Source organism: Nilaparvata lugens, chromosome 8 (genome assembly GCF_014356525.2).
Source record: "Nilaparvata lugens isolate BPH chromosome 8, ASM1435652v1, whole genome shotgun sequence".
Classification (NCBI taxonomy): domain Eukaryota; kingdom Metazoa; phylum Arthropoda; class Insecta; order Hemiptera; family Delphacidae; genus Nilaparvata; species Nilaparvata lugens.
In genome coordinates, this window is record NC_052511.1 from 37759022 (window position 1) to 37773818 (window position 14797).

Below are 14797 nucleotides of genomic sequence, written 5' to 3' on the forward strand. Positions count from 1 at the left end.
AGTGTAGCTATGTAGTTCAGCTTCAGTTGAATTTCATCTGTGTTGCTTCAATGTAGGTTCATTTGGATCTTGATTTGTGGTAGATTTCCATATAGAAAAAAACTACTTGATATTGTCAAAACCACTGATTTATAAGAAGAATCTAGAATATAGTTTTGGCTTTTACATCATTATCAATCTCTAGTAAACTCTAGTTTATTGGAACTAGAACTACTGTAATGTACCAGAATGGTGAGTAACAACAGAAACCATATCATATCTCAAATTATTTTAATAAATTGGTGGTTATGACAATGTCAGCTCATTTTCATTCAATGGCAGAAATCATTTTAATGATCAGGTTTGCTTACTGTATGCAGTATTACGTTCCTCCTCTTAGTATCAGGTTTTTCTTGTGGTGGCTTATTTGTAATATAATCACTCTAATAACTATAGTGAGGTCCACGTTATAATGACAGTGGATGAAGATAGAAGAATAGCGATGCCGATTCTCTGCATTGATTAATTATATTTCTACACTGTCAAAAACATAATTGACATCGTTGTGGACCTAGAAAAGGATAGTAATACCGGCTTCGTCGAATGATTGACAAGGATACCAAAACCAAAGTTGATCAAATACTGTCATTATAACATGGACCTCACTATAACATGCAATACATATCAGAATAATGATTATCATTATATAATTACCAAATATGAAAATAACAGAATTTTTACAAATAGGCCAGTATTGAAATATGTTCCAAACAATAAGCATCATTGGCGTAGAAAGCACATAAGCTTCCGTGAAGACACCGGGGGTGATGATAATATGGAGTATAGAATAACCCTCACCAAAGGATAGCTCAAATTTTTTTTTAAATACCTTCAATCTGGTGCAATTTTCCCTCTACATTTTCCCGTAAAAATTACCCTCTTTGGTGCAATTCTATTTCAAAAACTAATATCTCAATCAAGATTTTTGTGAAAAACCTACCCACTAGATGGGAATTATTATTTCGATTTTCCCTTGATAAGCATAAGCTCATTCAACATAATAGCCTAAGCTTAGTTTCAACTTGATTCGCAAATTTTCCCAAAGTTTTCAAGACCAAAACCAAAATTTGGGGGGGATAAAAAGGTATTCCTAAATATTGGGGGGACGTGTCCCCCTTTTCCCGGTAGAAGCGACACCCTTGATCCACAATAAAGTATTATTAAAAATCAACACAAGAATAGACAGCCATTGCATAGTGCACCTCAACTCCACCATTTTATTCCCCCCGATCAAAAAACTCAATCGGATCGAGAAATTTAAATTGCAATGGCGTCAGTGTTCACCCCACCCCAAAAAACGGTCCCCTTCCGACCCACCATTGGTGTATAGCTCTATCCGAATCAGAATGGTCGTCTGCGATTGGTGGAGAGCTTGGTCGACCGAAGGGGAGCTGAAAATGTTGTTGAGCGAGAGTACGGGTGGCCCCTTTTTGGGCCGCGTTTTGCCCCTTGTGTGGTCCCCTCGTATTAATTGATAAATGGGTAGCTCGCGACAGCAGAGCGCTCTATCGGCGCGTGGCTGACACGAGTCTCAGTCGAGGGTGGCCGAAGATGGCCGTAGGTTGCCGAAGACACCCGAAGGAAGCACGTGCTACTGCTTGTGTGGTCCCCGTAGCAGGTGGAAGGTGACCACGTGGCTGTTGTGCGTTTCACTTCATTCTGGCAGCGTTGATTGAATGGGGAACATCAACGTTATTCATCCAGATTGCTGACAAATTGAAGACAATCTCTAAAACTGGCAGCATTGTTTGAATGGGAAGCATTGTTGTTATCCATAAGGAATGCTGACAGTTTGAAGTGAATTTCACTGTATGTTGTTGCAGCTGCTCTTTCAAAGCGGGATTTTTAAAGATGGGGTGGTTTTTAAAGATGTTATCGATTGTGATTTGTGAAGAATGCACGAGGATCCAAGATGTATATTGAGAGATGGTGTTTTGAGATGTTATAGGGTGGAACAAGGGTGTATGCTCATAGGCGCCGACTCCATGGGGCCCAAGGGGCTCGAGCCCCCCCAAAAATTTAGTTGAGGGGGCGGAGCCCCCCCAATAATTTGTTGAGAAGGATAATTACATTTTGCTTGTAAGTTTAAAGCATCGCGTGATACGCTACTATAAACTCTTTAAACAGTACTAAACCAATTACTCTCAACACAATGTCATACTGTGTTGTGCTTTTACGAACTTAATACGATGTAAAACTGAGTAAGTTTAGCCAAAGAGATGAGTGTTGAAGCATGAGGGTAAGGGGAGTCATAGATAGTTATAAGAATTTGGAACTGTGCTGCGACGCGAACCACTGTTATTGTTATTGTCTACTTGTTATTGTTATTGTCTAGAAGGCGTAGAGGGCGACGACCCGGTAAGTCAAACAACCCACCCCTCCCCGCACACTCATGCCAAAAATTGCGCCACTGCTCCTGCACTCACTCTAGCAGTGTGTCCAGCCGTAGTACATTTTGCGAGGGATATTTTGATAATTAGTACTTAATTTTTCCCGGGCTGGACACACTGCATTCTAGTCTGTCTTGTGTTGTGTAGTTGTGATAGTTGGCTAGTTGCTTCTTGCTTGTCAAGTGAGTTATGACACGGTCGCGTTCGCGTATAACCTAATTTCATGTGTTGACGTGTTGTTAGGGCTGCAATTGTTAGAATTGTGCACAGTATGTAGTGTTTTTAGAGTAAGTGTTTATTTTGTCGGCTTCTGCATTAGTGATTTTTTTTGTAGCCTATAATGGATAAATTCATCACTAAGAAGCCTCGCATTGACACTGCAACCCCGGCAAATGTCGAAACAACTGCTTCAACATCAGGCGTGAGCTTTTCACAGCAAAATACAAAACCTAATGACAAGCCTATTGGAGGAAGATCGTTCCAGAAGTCTTGGGTGACTAAATATAAATGGTTACAATATGACGCAACAATGGATAAAGTTTTTTGTCAGACCTGCAAAGAGGCAGAGGCCAAGGGCCTTCTCCAATTGACTACCAAGAAAGAAGATGCGTTTACTACTGTTGGTTTTTCTAACTGGAAAAAGGGATTGGACAAATTTCGTACTCATGAAAATACGTCTGTGCATAAGGAAGGAGTTTTAAAACTTTCATCTTTAGCAAAACCAAGTGTAGCCGCTCAATTAAATGATCAATTGAACAGTGACATGAAGAAAGCCCGTTTGGCTCTTGAAATTATTTTTACAACAGTTAAGTACCTTTGCCGGCAAGGTTTGGCCATAAGAGGACATGAAGATATTAACTCAAATTTTTTGCAATTGCTAGAACTTAGGAAAAAAGACGTTCCTGAGTTAAAAGACTGGTTGGGGCGTTCTGGGTATAAATGGATCTCACATGACGTTCAAAATGAGATAATTGATATATTGGGCAAATCTGTTGTGCGCTCAGTGCTAGATAAAATCAAGAATAGTGAACACTTTTCAATTATTGTGGACGAAACAAGTGATATATCGATTCATGAGCAAGTGTCATTTTGTGTTCGAACTGTAAGTGACGATTTAATAATCAATGAAGACTTTATTGGTTTATATGAGACTCCTAATACCGAAGCACAAACTCTTTTCAAAATTGTTAAGGACATTTTTGCGCGGCTTAATTTACCTATTGAAAAATTGAGAGGACAGTGCTATGATGGAGCGGCAAACATGAGAGGAAGATTTAAAGGCCTGCAAAAGTTACTTTTGGATATTCAGCCCCAGGCACACTACGTGCACTGTACAGCCCATAGTTTGAACTTAGCAGTGCAGGACAGCCTTTCTTGCCTCCCATGCATGAGGGATGTTATGGCCTTAGCCAAAGATCTAATAAATACAGTTAAGGAATCTAACAAAAGAATCAATTTATTTAGAACATACGCCTCGAAAGTGAAAATGATCAAGCCAATCTTCGACCACTTTGCCCGACCCGATGGACAATGCGAGCTTCAAGTATACAGAGGATTTTGAAAAACTATGAAGATCTCCTACAGTTTTTTGAGATATTTTCCTCAACAGACAAAACTGAAGCAGGTTATAAATGTGCGGGTTTTCTTGAATCTATGATACTGTTCAGGACTTATTTATTTTTGAATTTATATTGCCATGTAATGAACGTAGTAGAAGAAGTTAACGAAAACATTCAGAGCCCTCATCTAAGTGTAACTGAAGTGGAAGGCATGTTTAAAGGATTGATTAGCATTTTAGATGATAAGCGAGATGGCTTTGAGGAGTTTTGGAAGTCGTGCTTAAAAAACAAATTTTCACAAGTAGAAGAGCCTGTGATTCCAAGGAAACGGCGCGTTCCAAATAGATATGAAAACGACGGAGCCAGCTCACCACATAACTTCAACACCCCAAAGGACTACTTCAAAGCTCTCTACATCGAGGTGTGTGAAACGGTGCGATCTTGCATCAAAGAACGCTTTGAGTCCACGGGCTTGTCGCGGCTCGTTGCGGTCGAAAAAGAGTTTTTGAGTGTGTTAGTGGCGAACGAAGAAGGTTCAAGTTTCGAACAGTCGAAAGATTTTTTTAAAAATGACCTGGATGTTGAAAGGTTGCAAATACATCTAAACATGTTAGCCGATATTAATAGGCAAAATAATTTAAAAATGAAATCAATGCGTGATGTAAGGAAATATCTTTCACAAGAGCCAGCCATTAGAAAAATGCTGTCAGAAGTGGTTAAAGTGATCAAGCTTCTTCAAGTAGTGCCAATTTCGTCGGCAACGGCAGAACGCTCTTTTAGTGCACTCCGTCGACTGAAGACGTATCTGAGATCAACAATGGGACAGAAACGGCTGAACAATTTAGCAGTCCTTCACGCCCACCGTGATGTCCTGGACGAAGTTCACTTGAGCACGGTGATGAACGAGTTTATAAGCAGCAATGAACTCAGAAGGCATACTTTTTCAATGGTATAAGGAGAAGGACATTGGCCAATCAATGGATATGTATGTAAGTTAAACTGAATTAAATACAGTAATTATTTTATTCTTCATACTCTCTGTATTTTAAGTAAGTAGACCTAGGCTTTTTATCTTCTGAAAATTTGGCTTTTCGAGTAATATTAGATATTCTTTATGCTATTTTTAGTTCATTAATTTTGCTCATTTTTATTTTATTTTAGTGTGAAAGAGTAAAATGTGATTTGTTTCTGCCTATATTCTTTATACTGCATAATTAAATACAGCGTTTTAGGTCTTATAAATTCAAAATTGGTCCATGATTTAGGGACATTGGCCAACCAATCAATATGTATATATACATATTGGGTTAAATACAGTAATTTATTCTTCATACTCTCTGTATTTTTAATAAATAGAAAGAAGTAAGCTTTTTTCTTCCATAAATTTGACTTTTTGAAAAATATTTTATACCAGTAGTTAAATAAAGCATTTCTAGGCCTTATAAATTTAAAAAAAATTTGTTGGGGGGGGGGGTTGGCGGACCACCCGGTTAGGGCCCCCCCAATAATTTTGACAAGTCGGCGCCTATGTGTATGCTTCATTGAGGTTTGGGGGGAAGAATGTCCATACCTATACCGTACCGGTAATCATAAAAGTTCTGGTTGCCTATGGCTAATGTAACACTTATTAGAGTATCCACTCTTAACACAGAAAAAATGAAATTGTTAATTGTTATCATTTTATCAAAGTGTCTGTCTCATCGATAAAATATAGAAATATATTCACCGTCCAGTTCTTGAAAAAATTTTAAGTTCTGTGATAAAGTAATGGCACAGGGCTTACACACTCTGTAGACATTTGAAATTAGCACATAAAACTTATTTATTGTGATTTTCTGGAGTTAGGAAGTCATTTTCAATAGAGTCGTTATCCTGTATTGCTGGACATTTTGAATAAATTGGGATGTAACAAGTCCAGGAGCTTATAACTTAGAACTTTTAGTGCTCAGCAGTATCTAATTTAACACTATGAATTACCAGTGAATGAAATTGGTGATCTTTTAAGGACAATAAAATAGAATGAGTGAGAATACACATTTATTTTTGGGCAATTTCTATCTAAATTTGGGAAAAGAACAGTTTTGGGCTTTAAGCCTGTTGTTCCTCCCCCAATCATTCATAGTTGCATGTGAGTGATATTGTAATCTATGTATCAATGTATAAATAAATAAATAAATAAATAAATAAAATGAATATTCTATTAGACTACAATATGATCAACTAATAATAATCTATATACTACTAATTTTTAAAACTAATAATATAGGCTAACATACAGTTGAATCAACCTGATTCCGAAATAAAAATATTATGAATAAATGAATATTTGTCATTGTCTTCATAAATGGTACGCATGAATCTATAATTAATTTAATCATTTTGAAAACTATGTTACACTTAAGCTATCTACTGAAATAAATCTTCAAAGAGCAAATACACTTTTGTAAGAGACAGGAAATAGTTCTGCTATTTTTTGCAAATTGAAATTTAGTCATTTTTCGTGGATCCTAGAGATGTCTGTGACATAGGTTCAATCCTTAATACAATTTTTTGTTAATAGAAAGTTGAATGAAAAAGACTAAGAAATTGTCAAAAACCACAGATTTATTGAGACTTAGAAAGACCGGTTTCGGTTATTACACCATTGTCAATCTCTGATAAACCTGATTGCTTGACTTATCTCTGATTGATTATTATTGCTATTTATTGTTGTGTTTTCAAACTTCTTGATATTCCATAACATTGCATGAGGTCAATATGAAATTAGAATTTATAATCATAGACTGATAAACGTTTCTAATCTAGTGATTTACATACTTAATTTAACTTTCCAATGATTTGAAATCCCTCTGAAACTAAAGGTTCATCCATCTCTATATCAATAGAAAAATTATAGTCTAAACAAACATACCTTCTAAACTATAGCCTACTTAAACTCACTTGTAATATACTAGAACTCAATTTTTTATTTTTATTTATTTATTTACGATATAATGACACTGATGTAATAACATTGGTGGATTAAATAATAAGGTAGTCCTTGTGCTGTTTTCCTTCCAAATTTAGATGGTGACACTAGTGCAAGATAAGGTTAGTCTTTCACGTGTACAATCTCTATACAATTTTAGTACAAAATAAAAATGAAAACTATAAATTTTGAATTTTAATAGCTTAAATTGATGAATTAATAAGAAATATGCCACTCAATTACCACTTGAAACGATATAATTTTGAGTTATTTACGAAATTTTGAAATAATGAAGGAAACACACTTCAATTGAACAAATATATAATATCAAATTCACATTAATCCTCCTTCCAATAAAATGAGAGTTGAAAATTTATTGTTAATAATTATTCATATTCAGAATGTGCAATATCTAGCTGGTGTTCATAAATAATAGGCTTCTAATTATTAAAAAATATAGGTAACAAAAATAATATGATATGAAACTTCGTTCAATAAAATCAGAGGTGTAAATTTATTAAGTTTATTAATTAAATTTATTAATTTATAGTTTCATATCATATTATTTTTGTTACCTATATTTTTCAGAAGATTATTCAGAATGTGCAATATATAGCTGGTGTTCATAAAAAAAGGCCTCTAATTATTAAAAAATATAACACAAATAATATGATATGAAAGGAAATATTGCAGAGAGCTTGAAGCTAAAAGAATAAAACTGGAAAATAATAAATGCTCTTATCTCTAATTCAAGTTAAAGTTTCCTTGCCAGTTCAGGCAAACTCTTTGAGACAAAATACCGAATTCCTCTATCATGAGCTAGCTGAAAGAGAAAGTTCATTGTGCTCAAATGAGTCTCAGTTTGAAGGTAGAGTGAGACGGAGATATGATATAGATACCGGTAATCTGGTTTTAATCTGATCCCTCTCTGTTGAGCGCACTACTCAGTCTCATGGTCGCCTGCATACTTCAAAAATTTGTCAATCTGCGGTCGAAAAATTGGAGAATGCTACTTTGTTGCAGTTAATATAATCAAGTAAGGATATCTTCGCCTTTATCGAAAGATAGTTAACAATGGGTCAGACAAACATCACACAGTATTTATTATGAATATAATTTTTCACTTGCAAATATTTTTCTTTCAATTTGATTCTGCGCATTCGCTGGTCAATGCTTAGCAAGTCAACAAATAGATGGCATTATTCTTGAAATTTCTTAATCCAACCTTATATGCAGCTATTAATTCACCAAAGGTTTACAGTTTTTATACTGTTAATGAAATCCCAAGTAGGTGCTTGTGAATATTAATAATATTATTGAAGCTCACAGCTTATTACAGTCCTCAGAATATTTAACATCAGGAGATCCCTGGCCACTAGTTATAGAATTTGAAAACGTCATAATTTAAAACACGTCTAGTATGTACTATTAAATAATCAAATGAGTTATTGAATAATAACACATAAGTTGTATTGTACGCTTGTACTCCTTATACTTGAGAATCAGTTTATTTAGAAGTAATTATAATGTTCAATGCTCATGGTAAACATCAGTTTTATTATAAATAAAAATAGAAATCTAAGAATTTATTTAATGTTATTTTATTTATTGAAAAATAAATAAAAGATTTCTATTTTTATTTTAAAACAAGAGTAGCCCTAAAGAATAATACAATGAGTTTTATTTTCACAAATTCTCATTCATAAGTGTTTTTATCAATGTATAAAACTGGTAGAGTGAAATAAAAATAACGTAATATATACAAATTTTATTGTATTTATAAGTATTTATTCATTTCTCTTCCTTGTATAATATCATGAAAAACCAATCCAAAAACTGGGAAGATGAGTATAATATATCTATATATTTAGGCCTAATACACAACATCACCACTCTTCTTAATAGGATACACTTAGATTTTTAAAAAATTTTAAATTAAATTAAAAAAAACTTTTTTCAAATTATAGAATGTTTTTCAAGGGACCAGACAAAAATTTCAAATTATCAAGTTTCAAATTAGCGAGAGTTGACTGTAACAAGAGAAATTTATGTACAAATCCTGAGAGGATGAGATTGTGATAACATGATCATTTAATACAAATCCTAGGAGAATAAAAATATAAACAACCTGATAAAAGAAAACAGAATTCAGGTACAGAACCTACAGTATTTTGATTATATGACTCCATTGGCACCGAATCTATTATAGACCTAATTAACTGAGAAATTCGATCAAATAAATCAGTATTTGTTGATTAATGAAACAGATTTTACTAAAAATAATCAAATAGGATTTAATACATTGTTGATGTATTTATTCATATTTTTTATTTATTTTTATTCATATACAAATTCAATCCAGGTAAAAACAACAGGCATTCGCCCAAAACTGCTCTAAACCTTAATTTGGAATACACGGTCTAGAGATTATGTAAAAATGATAACTCAATTCGCTCACTATTTTGAGTCCAAAAAAATGTATCTCCTTCAGAATCGTGATATAATATATAAAATGTAGATGTATATAATGGAATGGTAAGCTACCTATTTTTTTTCTCTATTATTGTACTTAGAACATTTGATATTATTGAATGAAAAAAGAGTCTGTTGAGTTTATCAGAGATTGACAATGGTGTAATAACCGAAACCGGTCTTTCTAATTATCAATAAATCAGTGGTTTTTTGACAATTTCTTAGTCTTTTTCATTCAATATGAATAATTACCACAATATCAACTTCTCAACTACACAAAAAGCATTTGATATTAGTTTTTGTATCCAAAAAATGAATCTACTACAATTTTGAATTTATCAGATTACGGTAATCAATTTCAAAATACAAATCCAAACAAAAATTTTCTTTCACAATAATTGTGATACATATAAAATGTAGATGAATATAATGGAATAATAAGCTAGGTACCTATCTTTTCTCTATGAGTGTATTTAGAACATTTGATATTGGTTTGAGCCCCCGTCCCTGATAAAGGATCAGAAGATGCTACATAACGGTCCGAAATGGGCTTTACGCCTTGCCTGGCATGGCTGTGAATTGGTGTTGCCGCTTCTCTGCCCTCTGCCTCCCTGCCACCCTGCCTGGTGTGGAAGGTGGATTTTAGATGAACCGCGGACGCACCGATCAAGAAGAAAAAGAGAGATGAAGAAGAGTGGTGATTAGGTGGGAGGAAGAGAGCCTCTAATAAGAACAAAACGAACAAGACAGAAAAAAAGAATGAACCTAGGTGTTAGCTTGAAAGAGACAGACCTCAGACCGTGAGAAGAATCATCTCTTGCTCACAGCCAACTTTGATTTTCTCTCTCTACTCTCTCTCATCGGGCCACTTTCTCTCTCCCACGATACTTCTCATTCTTTGTGATCTCTCCTTCTCTGCTCATTCTTCCTCTCTATCACACCTATGTACATACAGCATCCTCGAAATTGTGCACCTCTACTTCCTATCGGGTTTCTTTGTTCTTCTTATGGCCATCAGTCGACCGTCGAAGGTTCATTTAACATTTTTGTAAATAGTTCTAGAACAAATAGAAAAAAGGAATATTGGAAATAGCGGACGAATTAGGGGAAGAGACAAATGAGACATGAGAGTTAACTCTGATCATACTCTATTAATTCATACAATGAGTACATCATTAAAATGATAGGGTGAGAAAAAATAAGGTAACCTTGAGCTATTCCTCTCCCAAATTTAGATAAGGTTACACATAGTCCGAAATAGGTTAAGTCTTGTAGTTGTTCACTTCACAAAATTTTCAGTCCTTAATTATTTTCACAACGTAGATTTTTAAATTTAGATGCCTCAAAACCAAACATAGAAGAAATATTTCACATTATTATCATTAAAATAGGAAATATTCACATATTAAAGAAATAATTTCGCAGGACCAAAAGATTATCAAAACTATCAAATTTCATAATGACTGATGATATTAAATCAGGTCTACCCTTTGCATGAGTTGGACGATTTTATTTATGTAACAAACAATACTGATGTGAAACCATTGATTGATAAAATACTAAGGAAATTCTTGTGTTATTTTTTCATCCAACTTTAGGTAATGACAGAGTTTAGATGACAGATTATATTAGAAATGACATGAGTAAAGGATATATTATATATTTGACATTTATGTGAAGAAGTTAGTTCTAAATAAAATGCAAATAACTTATTTAAGATTAAGAAAAAAATTACCATAAAGCTGCGTTTACACCAAAGTTATTAACAAAATGTTTATTTTTCCGTCCTTTATTGGATTGAACATAACTTATCATAAACATGATGTGCATATGTGTTTGTCAAGCTTCGTTTAATAGAATCGTCCGTCAAGCTCCGTCTTATAGAATCTATAAGGGCGGAAAAATGAACATTTTGTTAATAACTTTGGTGTAAACGCAGCTTTAGTCACTATCTCCGTAAATAGTTTACGAAGGTAGTGCTTTAGTCAACTCATCAAGGCCTATAATGCATGATGTTATTTTATCACCCTTCACATGAGTTAGAAGATGATATAAGATGTTATGAGTGAAGAACTTAGCTTACATTCAATATTCACTTTTCGTTTTAGGGCTAGTGATTATTGAAACAACTAAAAATGATCAAGTACCCTTCATTTTATTACACATTTTCAAAAGAGCCATTTTCAAGTGTGAATTTAAAAATTTAAATAAACTAAGTTACACTTGAAAATGACTTTCGAAGAGTTGAAACTATAGTTATGTTGTAATATTATGAAGGGTATTTGGCAATTTGTATTGTGTTTCCTACATTTAATATTTATGAATAGTTTGTTGTAGTAGAACAAAATGGTCTGATATGACGAATTGTACTGTATTCATTTTACATTGTCTCTTTTGAATGTAAGATTTTTAAATTCTGAAGTATCACATGCTGTGCGGGCTCTGCTCGATTATACAGCTTTATGTGACAAAAATTAAACTAAACTCAACTATGGAAAAAAATAAACTGATGTGAAAGATGAAGCGGACGATTTAAAAAAATACAATTTCAGCATGAGTCAACCTTAGCGATCATGTAATAAATAATTTTATTTTTTCAATCTTTTCTTAACGTAAGTTGGATTTTTTTTATGAATAATTTATAGAGAATTTTAAACTTGTTCATATCAGACAGAAAAGACCAAATACAAATTACAAAGATAAAAATTAGGGTTGAGTCAAACATGAAGAATTAATGATTGGTGTAACTATATCATTCTTGAACAAGGGTTATAAGATTGCTCAGAAATATTAGCATGTTAAGAAAAATTTTTATTTTACATTTTGTAAAAACTTCTAGAACGAACAAATTATACTATGAAGTAAAAAAATCAATAAAAATACAAACTGAGAAAGTGAATAGCGAAAATAGTACCGTATTGTGTAAATGGATAATATAATTAGAAGATTTTTTAGATAAGCATGACTTGAAAATGTTTTCAAAAATTGAGCATGAGTCAATGCAGATTTTGCTTATACTGAATTATATGTCAAGAAATTGAACCTCATCTGTTTTAGAACAATTGAAAAATAAAATAAATTATGGAATCAAATTACAATTCAGTTGAACGAATGAATTAAGAATTGTGAAAAATAGGCGAATACGATTGAATATTACTATATTTTACTGTTCACCTTGAACTATAATATTCAATTAATAATAATTACTAAGTAAAGAATATTAAAAAGATCAGAATATTGCAATTTTGAATTTTGTGGTGGATTTCTCTACAATGTTGTTCAGAATTCAAACAATCATGAGAGATTCAACATAAAATTTAAGAAGCAAATTGAGAGAGTACATTTTTATGGAAAATTGCTTGAAATGTTTATAGAGATTCCCAATTATAGAGTACGGTATACTTGTAGTGTAATATTATTGTTCACATAGTTCAATAGTTATAGTCGTCAAATTAGGTAATAATTTTGTGAATATCTTCCTAACGTATTCTTGGAATTGGTTTTTTTAATGAATGTTAATTAAATTCATCAAATAAGGGATATATCTTCACTATTTTGAAACCTGTACTCATGTGTCCATGTTTTGTTATACCTATGCCGAGAAAAACGTTGTTGAGTGTACTCAATAATTGTTGATAATTTTTCATTTTTTTGTCCTAATAGATAAAAAAATAGATGCAACATATAAATACTGTGAACAAACTGTACACCTGTTACTACTGGACTACTATCCTTAGATTTGGTGCAAACTGCATGTAAATTACTCCTGTAGAACATTTACAGTGGATATCAATAGTTTTGAAAAATATTTTATCACCATATTGAGCTCTAGGATGTACGTTCGTCAATTGAATTTTAACGCGGTTAATAACGTCAGGAACCAATTAACAAACTGGACGAAAATGCGATTACATTTAATCACAGTTAAGTTTAATATACTTACGTGCAACCGGACCAAGGATTGTTACATTGCATATATAATCATTGAAGTAATCCTAGGCGATGTACGTAGGTAATAAAATTATACAGCAGTATTATCCATAGGCATGATGTAAACATTGCCTATAATTTTATTACCTAGGTACATTGCCTAGGATTACTTCAATGATTATATAGGAATATAATTAATACAGCAGTATTATCCATAGGGATGATGTAAACATTGCCTATAATTTTATTACCTAGGTACATCGCCTAGGATTACTTCAATGATTATATAGGAATTTAATTTGATGATTTCCTATGTTGAAATTGATTAAATAAAACTAGATGAATGATGAAATAATTTTAATATTTGAATAACAAAATATTGAACTCTGGATAAATATGAAAATAAAACTGTTACAAGAGTGATAAACAGACTATGCTAGTTAAAAATATTGCATGTGGCAATCATATGATTCGCCACAATTATTTGTATTCTTTCATATTAATTGTATATTTCTTCATTGTTTTTATCTTCATGTATTTTAAATTGTATAATGTGTTGAAAATATTGTATTGTGTGAAGGAGGCAAAATGAGTTTCAGCCTGTCTCCATTAATAAAATTATTATTATATTCGACAATAATGTATTGAAATAACAAATTGAACAGTATATTGCTACAATAAAGCCATCTGAATATTGTAGAATATAATTATGATTATAAAACGAAAATTCAAATTAATATGCAATCAACCACCCTGACGGCATCTACAACTTCAAAATGTTGGCAACAAATGAATACCTACAGTGAGGTCCACGTTATAATGGCAGAATTTGATTAACATTTGGTGTTGCTATCCTTGTCTATCATTTGTCAAAGCAGATGACGCTATCCTTTTCTAGCTCAGTTTCCAATTCCCAGGTGGTTTTGTAACAATTTAGAAATATAATTAACTAAATATTTTATGCAATTATGAAATTTATTTTTTAATGATTGAAAAATATATTTTCTTGGCGAATAAAATATAATTGATCATTTCAATCAAAAATCAAGAGCTAATATTACATCAGATATACCGGTATCACTTATCCTCTATAAAATGCAGTGGCAAGGCAGAGAACCAGCAACACTGTTCTCCTATCTTTCCCCACTGCCATTATAACGTGGACCTCACTGTAGAAGGAAATTCGATGAGATCTACTGTGTTTAAATAACTGTTTTCCCTGTTGTCAATATTTTCACTTAATCAAGATGATTGGCAGCATATTTATTTGAAATTCCCTTCAACAATAAATTTCCTAATAGCATTTGTGCAATTGCAATATCATATTAATATCCATCTGTTTTATATGACTATTGTAGAGGGGAGTTGAAACACAATAGGATATACAGAGTGAGTAATATGTATAGGAACCCTTCAATAAATTCGAGAGTGTTGTAGAT

At 32.7% G+C, this 14797-nt stretch overlaps 1 protein-coding gene across 1 annotated transcript; it reads left to right on the forward strand.

The window, feature by feature from the left end:
- The first annotated feature begins 4130 nt into the window (after positions 1-4130).
- On the forward strand, positions 4131-4943 carry LOC120352854 (zinc finger MYM-type protein 1-like). Its single transcript, XM_039435140.1, has one exon. The coding sequence runs from the start codon at positions 4131-4133 to the stop codon at positions 4941-4943; it is 813 nt and encodes a 270-aa protein (XP_039291074.1).
- The last annotated feature ends 9854 nt before the right edge of the window (positions 4944-14797 follow it).